At 52.6% G+C, this 19,280-nt stretch overlaps 1 protein-coding gene across 5 annotated transcripts; it reads right to left on the bottom strand.

The window, feature by feature from the left end:
* Positions 1-935: 935 nt before the first annotated feature.
* Positions 936-19,280, bottom strand: LOC114042435 (cytochrome P450 2D28-like). Of its 5 annotated transcripts, XM_027861131.1 has the most exons (5): positions 19,202-19,280; positions 16,245-16,395; positions 15,025-15,982; positions 5,380-5,473; positions 938-1,483 (listed from the first exon to the last, which is right to left on the bottom strand). In XM_027861131.1, the coding sequence occupies exons 3-5, from the start codon at positions 15,031-15,033 to the stop codon at positions 1,305-1,307; spliced, it is 282 nt and encodes a 93-aa protein (XP_027716932.1). In that variant the 5' UTR covers positions 15,034-15,982; positions 16,245-16,395; positions 19,202-19,280; the 3' UTR covers positions 938-1,304. The 5 variants fall into 5 exon arrangements, 4 of the variants coding, with proteins under 4 accessions (XP_027716929.1, XP_027716931.1, XP_027716932.1 ...); XM_027861128.1 differs by lacking the exons at positions 15,025-15,982; positions 16,245-16,395; positions 19,202-19,280 and adding an exon at positions 13,181-14,338 and having other exon boundaries at positions 936-1,483; XM_027861130.1 differs by lacking the exons at positions 15,025-15,982; positions 16,245-16,395; positions 19,202-19,280 and adding an exon at positions 9,318-10,422 and having other exon boundaries at positions 937-1,483.

Here is a 19,280-nt window from a genome sequence, read left to right as displayed (position 1 = left end):
TCTCAACCTGGGCTTTAGTTAATCTTTCTAGAAAAAAGAGAAAGGAAGAGAGGATTCATGGACAGCCCCCTCCCAGTTCCACGTGTATAGGAGACACATGGCTTCTATCTCACAAACACCATCTTTAACCACTGAGGAAACAGGGCCCAAAAAAGGAGCCTCTCTCTGTATTTTAAAAACTGCCATTGGCAATGGATTAGAGAGGCTCCTGTCTATGGGACACCTGGTGGGGGTGAGGGTAGGGTGGTGCCACTCACTGCCCCTTGAGGGAGGCTGTCCCATCCTATTCTTCTGCTGTCGATCTGAATAGGTACAGTGAATTTTCAGCAAATGCTCAGTTGGGTCTTCACTCCAACAATAGATCAATTTAGGATCCCAGGGTTTAGGGTGAGGAGTGTCCTTAGGCATCATTTAGTGTGAGACTAATTCCATTTCCCAGCCACATTCTGGGTGGTGTTCAGGCCAACATGAGGCCTGGGAGGGGAGTCCATGGCCCGATGTCCCTTTATCATAGCTGACCTGGCCTTGTTTGGGACATAAGACCTTAGGCCAGATGCCTTTTCTCTCTGGAAATCTGGTGTAACCCCAAGCAATGATCACGTGCCATGGTTGTGGCCCTCTGCTTCTGCTCTGCTAGCCCCCCAGCCAGATAAGGTTGGTCAGGGCCTCATTCTCACCTCCTCCACTACTCCTTGCAGAGCTTAGCATGGCCCACCAGGTTTCAGATACTAACAGATGACATGAACAAACTCCAAGGTGCTGTCCTCACAGGGAGCTGGGCCAAGTGCTTCCCATGCCAGAACTGGAAGGGTCCAGAGGGGAAAAGACTTGTCCGTTAACAGCTGGAGGCACATGGTTGTTTTGGAAAGTCCTGCACTAGAAGTGAGCTGTGGATCCAAGCTGCAAACCCGTCCCTCTATGACCTAGGCAAGTCCCTTTCCTATTCTGAGAAAGCCACCATGAGCAGCTGAAGGTTGGTTAGCTGTCCCAGGCCCAAACGAGTGGGAGAGAGAGGCTATGCTGTTGGTTGTTGTGCCCAGAGGCAAGCTGGCATTCAGAAAATGGGGCTTGGCACATACCTGGTGTGGCTACTGCTCCCACTCATCTGGAAAGTGCCCACAAGATTCAAAGGCAGAAGGTGTGAGCTGAGAAGGTAGTTTATTCCCTGTGATGCCAGTACCATGATCCCTTAGCCCAAGGGGAGGGGGTTATGTGGGTAAAGAAGAGGAGTCAGGTTAGTCAAAGGGGACTGTTGAGGGGCATGGGCAGGGCAAGTTTGTCGAGATCCTTGGCAGGCGCCTCTCCTATCTGGGCATAGCGCAGAGTTGGAAGGGCTGAGGGCTCAAGATTACTGAGACATTGGCCTTGTCACTGGGCAGGGAGTTCCCTGGGGGTACGACAAAGCTGGAGTCTTGTAGCAGGTTAGTGAAAAAGAGGAACAGTTCCATCTTGGCTAGTGGCTCCCCCAGGCACTCCTGGCGGCCTGCGTGAGAGAGGCAAGCATGAGGATTAGGGGAATGCAAGGCCAGGAAAACCCCAATGCTGTCTCTCCTAGGCAGATGAGGAGATGTTCCAAACGCTCTGATTCCCATCTGATTAACTCTCACACACTTAGGTCTAGAAGGGGCCTTAGAAGCCATCACGTCCAAATACCTTCATTTTACAGATGACGAAACCGAGGCACAGAGAAGTGATGTCACTTGCCCAAGGTCACGCTGTTAGTGTCAGTGCCAAGATACAAAGTCGTAAGATGATAGGTTTGAAGGTAGAAGGAACTTTAGAAGCCAACAAGTCCAACTTTCTAATTTTACAGTTGAGGAAACTGAGCCACAGGTAACTTGTCTAAGGTCACACAGGTAATAAGTGGAAGAACTAGAATTCCAGGTCACATGAGCTCTTCTTTTCTAAACCTCTTATTTTATAAATAAGGCAACTGAGGCCCAGATAACTTCTGTGATTTGCCCAAGGTCACACAGACAGTAAATGACTGATCAAGGATTTGAACCCAGGTCCTCTGATGCTGAATCCAGCAGTCTTTCCATTACACCCATTGCTTCAACACTCTTTCCTGTCCCAGGACCACTTGCTCTGCACTACAGAGGGGACCTCATTTTATACAACAAAACCAAAACATTGTCGAGAAATTTAGTTTTCATGAACTGAACCTTATTTAAAATAGATGGAATGGGGAGGTAGGGAAGCTGGTTATGGAGGACAGAGTTTTCCAACAGCCTTGTCCTTAGCAAACTTTAAACGGTCCAAGAAACTTCCTCTCAAAGGTCTTATTCTTTTTTGTTGTTGTTGTTTTTCTTGGGCTGGGCAATGGGGTTAAGTGACTCGCCCAGGGTCACACAGCTAGTAAGCGTTAAGTGTCCGAGGCCAGATTTGAACTCGGGTCCTCCTGACTCCGGGGCCGGGGCTCTACACACTGTGCCACCTCACTGCCCCTCAAAGGTCTTATTCTTTAAACCCTATAAGCCTAAAGAGCACATTCCCTCCAATCTCTTCCTCCGCCCTCCCTTTCCTCCTCGGAAGCCCGGAATGTTGGTCCTGTTCAGGAATGCCCTGGACAACATGCCTGGAGTCCTTCTCCTTCTCACCCCAGCTCCCTCTTCTCCTCCCTGGCTCTCTCTCCCTCTCCTTGAGCCTCCAGGCTCTAGCTGCGGAGGGCAAGGGCATCCCTGCAGGTGATGAAGGCAGCCTCCAAAGACTATCAATGGAACCTTAGGAATCGGGCTCACAGACTAGAAAGCCTGGGACCCTTATCCTGTGGCTTAGAGATTCCTTTGAGAAACACACGGGAATGCGGAACAATGGAAGGCATACTGGCTTTGGAGTCAGAGGCCCTGGGTTCAAATCCTGCCTCTTCCACTCCCTCCTTGTGTAAGTCGCTTGACCGCTCTGTGCCTCGGTTTCCTCCTCTGTAAAACGAGGGGTTCAGGCTCAATGACTCTGAGGGCCCTCCCAGCTCTAGAACAAGGCTCCGTTCCACCCATTCAGACGCTTCCTACTTCTTCAAGTCCTCCCTTCTCCCCAGCTTCACCTGAGGCCCCCCACCGTGAAACCCCAGCACCCCTTTGTTGTAGCAGAGCCCTAACCAGGGTGGGCCAGCTGGGGCTTAGGCGCTCTAGAACCAGGGCACACTTTTCCTCCCATCACCCTGGAGACCGCTATCCCCCGGCCCATGCCCCTTCAGGGGCTCTGGGGGAAGGAGGGCCGTAGGAGAGGGCGTGGGAGCAGACTTTAGGGCCAGAGGGGAGGGGACAGATCGCCCCACTTCTGGTCCCGCTGCACCCACCCTTGCATCATCTCTCCCGGGACTTGCTGACCCTTGACCCCTCAGCTGAATTTGCCCCCGGGGCCAGGATGTCTAGTGATGGCTCTGGTTTCACTTCTGGGTGTCCTGGCTCCCCCAGCTAATGGCCAGGGCTGCCTCCTGGACTTCACTGATGGTCAAAGTCAAGGAGGAAAGGTGAGTACCAATCTTTGGTGCAGAGCGCCCTCTGCTGGGTCAGCTCCTAAGTCCTGTTTCTATAGCACTGTCCTCACAACCCAGTGTGGTCAGGTAGTGCACAAATGATCATCTCCATTGTACAGATGAGAAAACTGAGGCTCAGAGCTGTTAACAGGAGCTCATCACAGGTCTGGCAGCTAGCAAGAGCAAAGTGCTGGAAGTTGAATGAAAATCTTCTGCCTCCATCGGCTGTGCCATGGGAGCTCATCCTGGGGGCTCTGATCCCCAAAGGTGGCCCTCCCCCACCTCCTGCCCTGCCCGTACCTGCCGAGAAAGGGATGAAGGCTTCGGGCTTCACAAAGTGGCCTTCCGTGAAGTGTGACTTCACAGAGTCAGGCCTGGACACAGTCACGTGGAGCCAGAAAGCCAGTCTGGCCAGCGGAGATGGAAAGGTGGTCTCAGAGCACCCCGTGAAGAGGGAGGCACTTTGGTTTGATCCCAGAGGCCACAGGAAGCCCCTGGAGTTTGTGGGGTGGCAGCGGGGTGGCACGCTTAGATTTTGTCAGCCTGTGGAGGACTGACCAATGAGGCCACTAGAAAGAGCCAGCGGTGATGGGAGGAGGATGTGAACGAGGGCCACGTCGGTCTGAATAGCGTGCAGGCAGGAATGGAAAAGTCAGGCTGGGTGCCTGACCCAGGGACCTCTCACGGTATTTCTGCTCGCCGCCTCATCCCATGTCTTTTCTCTGCACCTCGACGGTAAGCACCGTGAGGTTGGGGCCACAGCCCAGTGCCCTGCCCAAAGTAGGCGCTCTAAGCCTGCTGACTTTGTGGATTTCCCTGAAAGGAGATGAGAAGTCAAAGGCTGAGATGTCCCGTCTCCAATTTTCCTGGCTCCGTGAAGAACCCCCAACCCCCACCCCCTTTCCACAGCTCCAAATGGCCGCGTTTTCTCTTGTGGTATCTTTCCAATTTCATCCATCCCTTTTCTATCCCGGCTTCGTGCCTGGCGCTCCTGCTGGCATAATGTCAGGATGCTTTCCTTCGGGCACTCTGGCCTCAACTCCTTTTACTCCACAATGGTTTTGTCCTCCCATAGAATGTCCACTCGCTTCAGCGACAGTTTTATTTGAAGGGTCACTCAGCCTGGTCAGCACTCCCCCCTCCTACAACACTTCCTTGCTTTCTACACATGGAGAACACGAGCTGGGTGCTTGTCCACCGTGACACGGCAAAGAGCACGCAGGAGCAGGGCCGGAGGCCACCCCTCGCTCCAGGGCCGTTCTCTCAGAGCCGCGACGCTCGGGAGAGGATGTCCTCCAGAAAGGTCAGCGCAGTCAACCAGCAAGCAGAGATGACACAGAGATCAACAACAGACTATCCCTGGAGCCCAGTGAGTGGACGCCCTAGTGGCCCCCAGGGAAAGGCCAAGGTCACACTGTCTGTGGATGGCTTGATGAACAGGAGCAATCTGAAGGGACGTTGGGGAGCCATCACTGGCCTCCCCTGGACCCCCAAGGGCTCAGCGAATCCGAGCTCTGAAGCTTCATGCCTCCACTGTGCTGGGCCTGTTTCTTCATCAGTAAAATCAGGGTGTTGGGCAGGATGGATCCTCTAGATTTCTGAGGCAATGACTCTCCAGACACTGGAGGATTTGGATGACCACGATAACAGCAATAAAAACAACCCCAACAGAACCCAAAATTCAGATCAAATGCAATGACCAGCTGGGGTCCAGGGGACACCACAGCTCAGCATTAACAAGTGACAAGGGCACAAGAGGACCGGGACCCCAAGGAGAGGCTGAAAGTGGGGGACACACATCCATCCCCTCCCTCACTGTTTCTGCTCTTTCTACTCCAGGGAACCACAGGAGAAACAGGGAAGAAGAAAAAGAGGTGAGAGCGACAGGGCCCCCTGCTTACCTGCATCGATGGCACACGGGTAATGGTACCGGAAGGAGCAGCCTTTGTTGTAGCAGCCTAAGGTGGCACCTGGCTCCTGGCAGTGGGAACATTTCTGAAAGGAAAGAAGGGGTGAGAGGGGTCAGTTAGCTGCATGAGCGAGCTCTCGCCTGCTCACTTCTCCCCAACCTCAGCATGACTGGAGTTACTGCACTCACATCCTGACCATGATCCACCTGACCTCCATTCTAAACCGATCCTTGACAGGCCCCAGCAACCAGGCCAAGAGGCTCGGTAAGCAGAGGGCAGAGGTCACTGGCTTTGGCCACTGGGGGAGAGTCTCCCCTCGGAGGCTGCCGTGAGGACCAAATGAAAGCACTGTTAGAAATACGTCACCTCTTATCAATTACTATTACTGTACACTCTTCCTGCTCCTCCATCCCTCTACCGCCCCTATTCTGGACCGCCCCTGGAATCGGAGAACGGCCCAAAGGCCCGAAAGCTCAGAGGGCATCGAGGCCAATGGAGATCTCAGCCCAAATCTGCTCTGGGCAGCATCCCTGACATCCAGCTGGCCTTCCCAAGAGCTACCGCTATGAGTCAGCTTCTGTTGTTAGCAAGTTGGCCTTCAGAGCTTTCTCAATCACCTCTAATGTATAAGAACCAAGGGGAACGGTCAGTCAGGCAATCAATAAGCATGATTAAGTGCCCACTCTGTGCAGGGATACAAAAAGAGGCAAAACACGGACTGAGCCCCCAAGAAGCTTTCAGTCTAACGAGAGAGGCAATAGGCAAACATGTACGTGCACACAAAATATAGGCAGGATAAATTGGAAATAATCAATAGAGAGATGGTACTAAGATTGAGGGCTGGGAAAGGAAGTCAGAACAGAAGGCAGGAAGTAGAGATGAGGGGGAGGCCAGCAGGGAAAAAAGCGTGCAGATGAGGAGCTGCCAGAAGGCAGGTGTCACCGGGGAGAGGGGATTAAGTAGAAAGGTGGGAGGGGGCCAGGTTGGGAAGGGCTTTAAATGACAAACACTGGATTTATTTTTGATCTTAGAAGTAACAGGGAGGCACTGGTACAGCTGTACTTTTACTCTTTAAAAATTAAAAACAGTTTTATTTTTAATTCTTATTTTTGATTGGCCAAAATTGGAAGCAGATTTTTCAGCTACTTATCCCAAATCTCGGAAGTCCCTTCCACCTCTGAGTCCTAAGATACCCTGGTACCTCAGTTTCCTCATCTGTAAAATGGAAAAGAACGCTTGAACTCACCCTCTTACAGGGTTATAGTGTGGATTCAAATGAGACTCTTAAGCCATCAAGTGCGCAACACACATGCCAGCTGTTTTCCTAATGGATTGACTTCTCTGCATCAAAGTGAATTTCCACACATATAAACGTACCAGGGAACAAAGACTGAAAGGAGTCTCCCCCTCAAAGATGTCACGATGCAACACCCACCCCCCCCCACCAGGTTCTGCACGGGCAGATTTCTATAGTCAGGTTTTCTTCAAGGGAAGTGAGGAAGCCCCAGAGAGGTGGGAAGGCTGGGAACACTGACCGTTCCTCCAATGAGGACAGAATGACGTTCAGGTACAACTCAGCAGATGATACGAACTTATGAAGAAAGCTGAATTCGAACGTTTTGGAGTCTACATAGAAAAGTTAAGCCACCAGTGGTCAACAGCTGGTTTCAAGCCTATGCCTTAGGCATAATCATGAGAACGACAAGAAAATATATAATCAAGAAAAAGAAATTAAGACTTTAGGAAGAAAAGTGCAACAGCTCAGTGAACTCCCTCCCTGCCTGCCCTGGTTGAGCTAAGAGAAGCGATGGTTCACAAACAGCTTGGTCTTCTGGAGATCCACTGGTGAGGAGCTGAGCTGGGAACTAGCCCAGGCCCTTCTAATCTTTCCAGAGGGGAATCCAGCTGAAAAGCCCCACCCAGAAAAAGCAGCTTCCTAATTATAACCCTTCCTTTCCAGAGACTCCAAAGCCCTTCTCTATTATTTCCTGGCAGCTCAGGCCATAGAGGTTTACAGTTTGCCTTCAAAACCATCAGCAGGTTATGGCCCAGCGGGAAGGATGGGACTCATGCTCACAGGGTCTTCAGCAGACACCCCTGGTGAAGGCCCTCCTCCCTGCTCCAGGAGGGCCTGGGCATGTATAGAAGATGCTCAGGTTTAGTCAGCCTGGCCCCCTCATGGTACATGTACAGGGGTTCCTCCAAAGGCTGCGCATACTGCCTACTGAAGGCAGGCCTAAGTCTGGGACAGTGGACAAACCCCTGGCTTTAGGGTCTGAAGAAGCAAACTTAAAACCTGTTACTGCTATCTCCTACCTGTGTGACTCTGGGCAAATCATTTTTCTTCTCTGGGCCTCAGTCTCCTACTCGGAAAAATGAGGAGGTTGAACTAAAGGATCTCTACGCTTCCTTCAAGTTCTAGATCCTGTAATCCTGTGACCAAGCTCCCAGGGTTCCCAGAACCCCAGGCCCCAAAAAGGGGACAGTCACAAAGATATCACCCAAACTGCTCTCACCGATGTCATTGTGGTTATTACTTCCTCCTCCTCCTCCTCCTCCTCCTCCTCCTCCTCAGGGAAGGGCTGGAGCCAGTTTTTAGGGTCAGCATTTGTAGCTGGTGAAGAGGCAAAGGCTCAAAGCTGGGGCTTGATCTGTTTTGTTGACTGTCTAGATAATGAAGAGGAAACCTAGAAGTGTGTTGTGACTACATCCCCCTGGCCCGAGAGATGGTTGTAAAATATACACCAAGATGCTCCTGTTCCTAATCTTCTACAGGGAGAAGCTTCTCGACTTCAGAAAATCCTGCCATTTCAGCAAGCCAACGAGCTTCAATCGGCACCTACTATGTGCCAGGCACTGTGCTAAGTGCTGGGTATCCAGGAGCTCACGGTGCAATGAGGAAAACAACACATAAACAATCACGTGCAAACAAGATCTAGACAGGATACACTGAAGGGCTGCCGCTCAGGTGCTGACAGGAAGGAGGATCGGGAAAGGCATCTGGCGGAAGACAGGACTCTGGCTGAGCTAGGAAGGAAGCCAAGAGGTGGAGAGGAAAAGGCATGGGGGAAGGCCAGGGAAAATGCCTGGAGTCTGGACGGAGTACCCTGTGACAGGAGAAGCCAGGAGCCCAGTGGCATCATTTCTGAGTCCTCACTGACACACAGTCCCAGAATTCCTGAAACAGGCTGAAAGGGCCCTTGGCAGCTACTGAGTCCGGCTACACAGGGAGAGACCGCAGCTGGTCGTTCAGCCTCTGCAGAAGACGTCCAAGAAGGGGGAGCCCATGGTACCTGAGGGCAGCTTGCCCTCTCTGCTCTTCAGGGCCTAATCCATCCTGTGTGGCAGTCCTTCCAACACATGAATGTAGCCAGCCCACTCCCCAGCGTATTTTCTTCTCCAGGCTCATCTTCACTGGCCAAGCCCCCTGTGCCCATCGTGGCTGGCCGCCTGGCTGCCTGCCTCTGGAGAACTTCCAGCTCAAAGCGTCACGTCCAGGACCAGACATTCTACTGAGTCTGATGGGGTGGAGGTCAGGGGAGCGCCCCCCCGCCCCAGGCCCAGGCTGACACAGCCCAAGATCTCCCCGGAGCCTTTCTGGCCATTACGTTACAACTGCTGGCTCACGCTGGGCTTGCCGGCCAGACCCTGGGTCAGGACCACTGCTATCTATCCATGCCCCCCACCCCTAGCCAATCTTTGTGGAACTGATTTATTTGAACTCAAGTATAAGACTTTACATGTGTCCCTCCTGAACACCATTTAACTGGATTCAGGGCAACTGCTCTCCCTCGCAGCTTGAAGTCGCCTGCCAATGTGATGGATGAGCCTACCATCTTTGTCGTCATCCAAGTCACTAAGAGCCATATCCCGGGCCAAGCAGAGGTCCCTGAGGGGCTTACTCCCCACCAGAGACTTAAACCACTTACAAGCCCTCTGGGTCTGGCCATCCACAGGTTCAAAATACAACTGATGGTATCATCATCGGATCGACGCCTCTCCCTCCATCTTCACCACGAGAACAGGATGAGACAAGAGGCTGCTGACATCTGAGCCAGTCACCCTCAGAGCATTCCCATTCTCCTTACTGTCTGGCTGAGTTGTCTGGCATGACCTGCTCTTGATGAAGGCAGGCTGTCCCTTCCTAATCAAGGCCTTGCTTTCCAGATGTTTGCCAACCACCTCTTTAATCATCCATTTGGAAACTTCCCCAGGAACTGAAGTCAAGCTCACTGGCCTAGCAGGCAGAGGAGAACAGGGACATACGCCTTTCTCGGTGCCTCCTCCATTTCCCATGACCACACAAATATCACTGGTCCCAGCTCAGCGATCCCATCTGCCACCTCTTTTGGGATGGGGCCCCAGGATGTGGTCATTCACCTGGGTTGGGAGCCCCAAATCATCCAGCCCAGCTAAGCACTCTCTTATGCTTTCCTCATTCTCCTTGGCAGCCTTGCTTTCTCTTGGTCACTGGCTGTCACCAGGTCCTACGCCCTTCCTGGAGCCTCTTCTTTCCCCCCCTTGCCCCCAGAAGCATTTTGACTCTCTGGGGTCCTCCTCCCTGCCTTTTCTGCTTTCCCAAAATGTAGGGCACACATCAGATGGTACCTCGTCTTCCTCTCCTTTGTCACAAACCATAGGTAGGTACAGTCTTTTGTCCCCAAGGTTTCCAGGTTAAGTCCCTGCTAGCAGCGGGGCCAACACTGACTGAGGTAAAGGAGAGTTAACCCTGACGGGATGTCTGCACTAGGCCAGGCACCAGCAAGGGAGCCCTATAATGGGAGTGTGGAGCCACCGGGATGCCGTGGCCCTGACTGGAAATGGAGCAGGTCTGAGCTCTGAGCCCAGGACTGCTGATGAGAACTCAAGTGGCCACTGCACTTCCAGCCTGGCTGATACAGGAGGACCCACTCTCAGAAAGGTCAGGAGCACCTCAGCTTCTGGCAGAGAGAGGGAGTGGAAATTCCCCAAACCCATAAAATAGCGACTCAGTGCCCAACGCGCTGAGCTCTTCCTTCTGTCCGGGCAGTCTGCAATATGGTCCAATGACTCTTCTCCTGTAATTTCCTCCTGGGAAGCATCAGCCTCCTGCTACTACAAGCACAGCCCCAGGGGGCCCCTGAGTGGACTCTCCTCGCCCTCCTCACAAAGACTGGACTTGGAGAATCACAACTCAAGTCCTGGCAACAACACTCACTCACTCACTCAATCAATCACCAAGGATCTACTAAATAAATGCCTGCTATGTGCCAGGCACTACGCTAAGCACTGGGGACGGAAGCGCAGCAGGGAAAGAAGCAATCCTGGCTCCTACCGGGGCGAGACGTGTGCTTTTACAAGGTAGTAAGCAGTATGGGAGGCAGCTGGGTGGCTCAGTGGACAGCATGCTGGGCCTGGAAGACCTGAGTTCCTATCTCGCCTCAGACACTCTTAGCTGTGTGACCCTGGGAAAGTCTCAGTTTCCTCATCTGTAAAATGAGCTGCTGATATTTTCTGAACTTACACCACTCCCATTTTATTCTTTGCTCACTTTCACAAAAGGCATGTGCCCCCTCCCCGCCCCCACCTGTCTTCCCGTCATGTAAAGGAACTCTTGGAGTTTTTATGGTCTTTGATCTCTCTCCTCAGCACAGAGGAGGCCAAGGCCAATGCAGGAGAGGGAGAAGCGGTTTCAAGTGAAGACTGGGCACCTGTCAGCTAAGCAGTAGCCTGACCCTCAGGTCCCGATCGCTGGTGCTTCTTTCAGTTGGAAAGCTCTGAGAGGGGAGGCCAGCATCAGCCACCTCTGAGCTCCAGGGTAAATGGACTGTAATTAAGGCAGGTTCTCAAAAAAAGCTAAATGTTCAAGACACTGTGTTTAACATAGCAATTTCCTTTTGTTATTGCCCCGTCTCTAATGTCCTTTTCTTCAGGGAGACAGATGAGGGACTACGCTTCCTCCAAGCAAGAGCTAGGAGCCACAGGGAGATGGACTGTGACCCAGTGGGAAGAAGGTCAGATCTGGCCCATCGTGGGCGATACCACCTTCTCAGGGAGGTGGAAGGTGGCCAAGGCTGCCGAAGGGCCTCTGGCTGCCTGGCAAGATGAGACCTCACATCCCTTTGGAATGTTTACCTGCAGCCTCGCATCCAAAGCCACAGGGATCTTCAAGGCGTTTAAGCAATAGGAAGTGGCCTAGCGTCCACATCAATGGCTTCAACAAACCTTTACTAACTGCCAGGCAGAGAGAAGAGAAGGAAAGCGCCCCTGACAAGGAGGGGTGTTCAATGATTTGGGACTGGGTTGGAGAGATTTCCTTTCCCTCTTGGAGGATAATGAGGGGAATTTTACAGTCCTCTTCATTCTTGAAAAGGCCTTTCCATAAAACCCCAAAGGGATCCACTTCCTTGCTCATTTCTGCTTCAGCCAAGTGGCCATAAAAGCCAAGACCTCTATATCCCAATATCACCAGAACTTCTTATCCTCAACAAATGTTTCACAGAATCTGAGTTGGGCGGGTCCTTAGAGGGCATGCAGTCTACCCTACACTTCAGCAGGAACCCCCATGCCCCAATTCCTCGACAAATAATTATCTGGCTTCAACCCGAAGACCTCTAGAACGGAGAACTGCTTGAATGTGTCCACCCCAATACCGGGCTGACGAAGGGGGCAGGGGCAAGCTATGGGATCGTAGCTCCAGCTACTTAAGAAAGCTTATTCAGATGGCAGCGCTATTGGCTCTTGAGCGACAAGGGAAATAAGGCCAAAGAGTTAGGCTGGGGCCCCATTTAAGGTGTTTACTGTGGATTCTGGGCCAGACTTGAAGAAAGAAGGATTTCTGGTTGAAAGAGCCAGAGATAGTCCACTGCCTTCTTTTTATAGATGAGGAACCTGGAGCAGGCCAAGACACCTCTGGGGTGTGGGTGGATGAACTGTCTTTGGATACAACAGATGAACTCTGTCATTCTCCAGCTCCCACTGTTCCTACAACTCTGTGGTTATCAAATGCCCTTTCTCATTTGGCCTGAGGAAGGAGATGGCAAGAGCTTCTTTCAGATGGAAATCCCAACCACGGTGACCTATCCCTCTGAGTTCCCCAAAGACTCCTATTATAATATGGAACTACCTTGAAGGAACTCAAGAGAAGGGGACTGAGCTTCATGGCCTGGCCAGCATTTTGCTTTGGAGAGAATCTAAGCAAGATAGAAAGGCTTAGCTATGTTGTAGGGCCTTGCTGCCCCAAATTCAGACACTCGCCTTATGTTCCCTCACTACAATTGGAGATCAGCTGGTGTTTTTTTCTGCTTATGGTTTATCTATTATACACTTGGGAGCTGTTTTAGGCAGCATGCCTCTGGAATTCCCTGAGCAACATGGCCCTGGAGAGCACCAAAAAAGCCCAGCTACATTTTTGAACTGGGTCAATCCAGCCAAGATGAGGAGGAGACAAGGGGACAGTCAATCGTTGTTATACTGACTTAATTAATGCTGCTGGAAATTCTGTGCCTTCTTTGTTTGGTGGTGTTTAAAAAAAATCAAACTTGTACTTGAGATGTTCTGGCAAAAAGGCACACCTTGGCTACATTAGTAAGTAAACACGTTGATACCGGACAGTACCATGAATCTCTTGGGGGTGGGAGTGGTATTGAACCCCACGTAGGGTCTCTTCTGGCTCTCAACGGGACACCCTGTGCTAGCGTCTAGGCTGGCTGGTCAGACATCAGTGCCTGTGCTAAGGCAGGCACCCACGTTCCTGTGGCTCACTGAAAGATCTGCACCGAGAATCAAGGCAACATTGTCCAGAACAACTCACCAGCTCCTGCTGCTGCTGTCCATCAGGCACCACAGATCCCATGACAACCAACTCCTCTGACATTCTTCAACTGTCTTGAATTTTCCGGGCTAATATTCCTTGAAAAAACTTGGGCAGGGCCCAGAAACCTTGTTCTAGAGCTATTTTTGTTCCATTCATCTATTTGCACAGCACCAGACTTCTAAGGGTGCCAGAAGGACCTTCAGGGGTCGCCTCACCCAACAGGCCTTTGACATGGATGGACACGTTTGGAATGAGCTGAGCTGCTGCCAGCAAGCTTCCTGACAGCAAGGGCTGGCTCCCTTTGACATCTGCTTCCCCAGGGCCTGTACCCAGCACAAGGCCCGGCACACTGCAGGGCTTTAATAAACACGTGCTCAACTTCCGAAGCTCACTGGGCAGCTCCTAACCCCAGCTTTATTCTCTCTTTTCCTCTTAATCCTCTCTGTAGCTAGGCTGCCCCCACTCCAGTTGGGGAGGGGAGCCGGCAGTGACTCTGTGCCGTTCCCACTCCAGAGCTGGGGACTCAACCAGCCCAAAGCCAAGAGAGGTTTGCCTGCCGAGGGGGACACAGCCAGGCACTGCTGACTCTCCAGCCATTGGTCAGCTGCTGATACAGCATAATAAGGGGAATGAATGGGGATGGGAGGAGCTTGGGAATCAGAAAGCCTGGGCTGGATGACAGTTTGATTGGCTGTCCCCCCATAAGGCCATGTGGGCTCCTGGGGAGCCACGACTGGTTTTCTGCCTCTCTGTGTCATTCCAGTGCTTAGTACAGCCTGACACGTGGTAGGTACTTCCCGGGACTCTGACCTCTACAATCTCCTCTGGTTCTTGGATACATGATCCTATCATCAAGATGAAATGATCTGTCCAAGGTCACACAAAGCTGAGACCGTGGTCTAATTTCCTGGGTTCTACCTACTTCTGCACTTTTCCACTAAGCCTCGTCTAGGGCAGAAGGCTCAGGCAGAGTCACAGCCACCCTGAGGGGCCTCCCCTGAGCCCTGCAGGGTCTCCCGAGCTGATCCCACAGGTAACTCCTGTCCTTCCTCCTGAGGGTAGGAACCAGATGGAATACTCCACCCCCCCAGGTCCCCACACACCCCATGGGTGTCAGAATATAGCAGAAGCTCAATAAATACCTACTGAATTAATTTCCTTTCTGATGATGCTTTACTTTCCAATAAAGGAAGACATTAATGTTTTCCCAGAGCCTGGACAAAATCCTAAACTATAGAGTAATGTCAGAAGGAAATCTTCCTGTTCTCCCCCAAGCCAGAGACACCCTGGTCAAGCCTCAGAAGTCCTTAGAAGGTTAGGAACCCAAGGCCACAGCCCCACGCAAATGAAAAACTAGCAGGAGCTCAGAAGCATTTCAGATCCCCAAGCAGTCTAACCAGGGTGAAAAAGAATCAGAGTAGGCTCGTGGATTGTATCCGTGAGCCGCTTCCCTCTGCCCTGGCACACGCAAGGCCCCGATACACACAAACGTCTCATTAGCAGCATTTCACCAGGGTCACCGGCTGCACGGCACCCTCTTGGCCCAGCCCCCCCAGCTCTTCCTCGCCTTGGCACTGCCATCTCACTTGCTCAACTCAGAAATCACCGGCTGTTGCCGTGGGATCCCCTGCTGCCAAGCTGGCCCAAGCCCTGGCAGATGCTGCTGCTTTTTCACAATCACTGAGAGCCTAATGGGCCCATCTTCCCTGCCTCCTGGGACACAGCCATCTCCTTCCCATCAGAAGAAGAGGAATTCGCCCACACACGAAGAGGGCTTCTCCAGCCTTCTTCCCTCTGACCCCAAGCACTCCCCTCTGTGGACCGGGTGGACAGATCCTCACCAGTCTCATTTTCTCAGGAAGGCCTTTGAAATGCCAGCACAGAATCCCATCACTTAGGGCTGGCAGAAGCTCAAGTAGAGGAGGCTGTGGGTTATGATGGACAGCAGCTAAGCGGTCTTAATGTACACCTCTGAACATCCCCAGGACGGGGGACCGGCAGCCCAGCTCTCCTTCCTTTGTCATCTCTCAACTACAGAAAAATGACTCACTCACTTGAGCTAGTAAAGGAAGCTGATCTGGGGTGCCCTGCTGTGACAGCGTTCTGCCAGCAGATGGTAGCAGTTGGCCTGGAGCTTATGGCAGAGCCAGGGAGCTCTGAACCGACGTGGCAGAAGAGACGTCCCAACAGTGGCAGGGGGCACTTTGGGGGATGGGGTGGGGAGGAGAGGTTGCTTTTAGAAACGCTTTAGTTGATCTTGTTTTCTGAATATGCTCCTCTCCCCTACTAACCCAGGCATCCCTCATGATAACAAACAGAGGGGAAAGTTACGCCAGCCACCACCACCACCAAACACTAACCAGCACTTCACCAGCGAGCAGCAGGACGTGCAGGGCTTCACCCTGGGAGGAGGAGAAGCAGCTCCCTTTCCTCCTTTTCTGCCAGGACAAGCTTGGTCACTCCAACCCTAGTACCTTCAGCTTCAGTCCTCGCTCCTTTCCACTTACTTGGCGGCCCTCAATGTCTTCCTGCCGGGCTTCCTTCACCCTGCCTCTGCTTGCCTACGTTCCCCCGCATTTCTCTGGGCCCCCTTTCATGCCCAGATTTTTGCCGCTACAGAAAGTGTTGCAGCGAGGGGACCTTCTCTTGTCTCAGGACTTCGGAGCATGTGCCCAGCAGTGCGACGGCTCGGTCAGACGGCACGGACATTCGTTCTCTGGACAAGGAGAAGCTGGATTACAGGCTGGAACCTGGGAGAACTGGTCACCCCTTGTTTCAGCCAACAGTGAGTGATGAGGCCTATGGAGGACAGAGACATGAGTAAGCCTCAGACCTTGGCTTAAAGGGCATCCAAGTGGAGTGGGAACCAAATGGTGGGTAAAGCGATTCATTTTAACACCACAAAGAGAGGCTGGTCTCAGGGACCAGCCGGTGAGGTCTCATGTGCTCATTTCTCTTAAGCCAATCCATCTGGAAAGATGTGATTTGTGGTGTCAAGACTGCTGGGGTCACAGGATGTTGGCAAAGTCAGAAAAGAAAAGAGCCCCCAACTAACACCAACCTTCCCCTCTCCAGGATCTTCACGGAGGTACAGAGTACAAGTCACTATACTGGAAATGGGGGCGAAGAAAGTGATCCGTCCCCCATGGATTACGGCAGCCCAAATTCTCTCACTATAGTTGGGTACAAGCAGGGTGGCCCCACCCTCGTGGCTGTGGACAGAAGGGGCAGAGATTCAAAATGTGGGCCGTGCCAAGGGACTTGTTCAGCTTGGTTTTTGACAAAGCCTTCCTGGGCCTCAGTTTCCTGAAGTCCCTTTCAGCCCCATGAGGTGCTAAGGCCCCATGACTACTCCTCATGCCTCCCACCACCCATCCCCCTCCCCCTCCCCTCTCCTTCCAGTCCTCAGGGTTCTAGAAATGCAAACATTTGCTTCTAAGCAGGTAGAGGCCCCAGTCTCATCTCCATGTCCTGTCATGGGGCTCTGGGTTTGCCCAGCCTGATCTGGCTGCTCACTGTCTCTGTGACCATGGCAGTCACTGCCCCTCTTGGGGCCTCAGTTTCCTTATTTATAAAAGGAGGCAGCATTCCTTCCAACTCTGAATCCAGGATCCTGGGACCACGGCATTAACAGGGGTCCTCTGCTGGACTGGATGACTTTTGCCTCTCTTTGTATCCCCTGGTGCTCAGCCCAGTGCCTGGCACTTAGGAGGCATGCGCTGACTGACTCCCTTGGCTTGGATGAGACTGAAGACCACACATAAGCAAGGAAGTGGCCCCATGAGGTCAAAGACTGCAGAGGGCTTTGCAGAAGAGGAAGGGACGGGGAGCCATGCAGGCTCACCCATGGATGGGCCTCACTACTGGGGCAGGTTTCTCACCCTTTGTTCCACTACTCCACAATGCACTCAAATTCAACATTAAGACGAGCCCTTGGGAGAAGGCCCCCTGTAGCCGCCCTGGATCCAGCCCCAGCTCCAAGAATCCCAGGGTGCCCGTCCCCTGCCCCTTTTGGCTCCAACATTCTGGGCCCCATCCTGCGATTGCTCTACCAGGCACCAAGCTGCCAAGTCCCCTGACCAAAGGCTTTCATGCCAACCCTTGACCCTTGCATGTGACATAGCTACACGTCGCACGTCTAGTGGCTGGGCTAAGAGGTGAACTATGGGGGCAAAGCTGGTTTGGATATGGAGTCACCCCAAAGCCCCCAACAGCCAGACTCTGCTTTGTGACCCCAGCCACCCGGCACTTAGTTAGGGCTCTTCTGCTCTCATGCAGTGCTCGGACCCTCCCGGCCACACAGCCTGATGCGGTTCTGTCCTTCGTGGACATCCGTGAGATGGCTGAGCTCAGACTCAGGAAGCTGCTAACAGTCACTTGGCTCTGCCGTGGACCTTCTGACCCTCCGCGGCCTGCGTCCTGTGGCTGAGGCTTCTGCTGCTCCCTCTGTCTCTCGGGGGCCCGCCCTGCCAAGGTCAAAGGCTTCTGCCTGCTCCACAACCTCCCTGCTCTTTTTCACTCTTCTTTAGAATTATGAAACAAAGGCTGTTCAGTCCTTCTTCACGGCCCCATCTGGGCTTTTCTTGGCAGAGATATTCGAGTGGTTTGCCATTTCCTTCTCCAGCTCATTTTACAGATGAGGAAACTGAGGAAAGCAGGGTGAAGTGACTTGCCCTGGGTCACACAGCTAGGAAGCGTCTGAGGCGACGAGTCTTCCTGACTCTAGGCCAGGAGCTCTGTCCACTGTGCTGTTGTGCAGGCCACACCACGTGACCCTCAAAGGTCCTGGCTATTCACACAACGCCGTGTCCCAATTTGATCAGCATGCTGTGGTCTTTCTTATAACGTTTTAGCTGCGTGACATTCCTGGGCTCTTCTGCTTACGTTTGGTGGTGAGAGGAAGGCTGAGGGGGTTATGAGAAAAGGGATGGTCTTTTCAACAAATCTCCCCTCCCGCAATTTAGGTTCTGTTGATAATCAGAAAAACACAAAAGCAAACAAACCCTTTCTGTGGAAGGATGAATAGGAGGAAGTCAGAGGATCTTGGGAAGACGAACATGAACTTATGCAGGGCAAGGAAAGCAGAGCAGACAGCAGATGGCTTCAAGGGGATCACTCCTGCAAAGCACATGGCCCAGGGTCTACACATGCTCCTTCCCTTCCCAGACAATTAGAACTACACTAGTGGAAACTCAAAGAACACTCAGAACGAAACGAAATGCACTGAGGCAGAGGAATTCAGGCACAGACTGCCTCAGGTTAACCAGAGGAGGGGGCACACCCAGAAATGACTGACTGTGATGGCAAAATGAAAGACATCCAAAAAACCCAACCGACTACTCCTTTCCATCCGTCATCCCAAGAGAGAGCCAGGAGACACTTCTGCTAACGGGACTACAGGCCGCAGATTGCTGTGAGGGATTCAGGCAAAGCAGCACCGGGGCTCCCTTTTGGGCAGCTAGGCCACTTTCCTGAGGTGCTAAGGTATCTTGAGGCCCCTGACACCTGGCCCACTGAATGTGCTTCCTTCCTCAATGGAGTAGGTGGTTGAGGGAACTCAAGTATTAGAAATCACATCTTTTGGTTGGGGCGAGTGGAACACTAACAACAGACAGCATGGGGAGTAAGAGGGCTCCTGGCCCCTGCCCCTGATATGACAGGGACAAGTCTCTTCATTGACTGATTGAACAGGATGTGGTCAGTCTGGACAGAAGACGTGTTGGAGATCCATGGGAAGTAAGGGGCCAAGAGAAAGGCAAGAGACTTGATGCTGATGAGTCCGGTCTGCCTCCAGGTCCCGTTCATTTCCCCTGATCGGCACAACAGGGCACTGCCCGGGCCCATGAGATCCTGCAGCGCACATGCATTTCAGGCCTCCCCCTACTTAGAGCCCAGCTCCCCTCTCTAACCCCTCCCCCATCCCAAGGCCACCAATGTTAGGCCTGTGCTCAAGTTCCTCTTCCCCCTTCCCCCAAGCCTGAGTGTGAACCACCTGGGGTAGGCCTCAATGCCACTCACCAAAGCCATTCAGAATTCTGGCAACCGGGGACCCAGGCAGAGCACCGAGCTCTTGATGCCAGGGAAGAGGTGCGCACAG

The sequence above is a fragment of the Vombatus ursinus genome, unplaced genomic scaffold (genome assembly GCF_900497805.2).
Source record: "Vombatus ursinus unplaced genomic scaffold, bare-nosed wombat genome assembly UNPS02014452.1, whole genome shotgun sequence".
Lineage (NCBI taxonomy): Eukaryota > Metazoa > Chordata > Mammalia > Diprotodontia > Vombatidae > Vombatus > Vombatus ursinus.
This window is presented reverse-complemented; position numbering and strand designations above follow the sequence as displayed.

Excerpts from the sequence above, each read along its gene's own strand:
- LOC114042435 (XM_027861128.1), bottom strand. The coding sequence starts at position 13,243 with ATGTCAGAGGAGTTGGTTGTCATGGGATCTGTGGTGCCTGATGGACAG. Across the intron at positions 5,474-13,180 it reads GACAGCAGCAGCAGGAGCTG|AAATGTTCCCACTGCCAGGA; the intron begins GTGAGTTGTTCT and ends CTTTCCTTTCAG. Across the intron at positions 1,484-5,379 it reads CCCGTGTGCCATCGATGCAG|GCCGCCAGGAGTGCCTGGGG; the intron begins GTAAGCAGGGGG and ends TCTCTCACGCAG.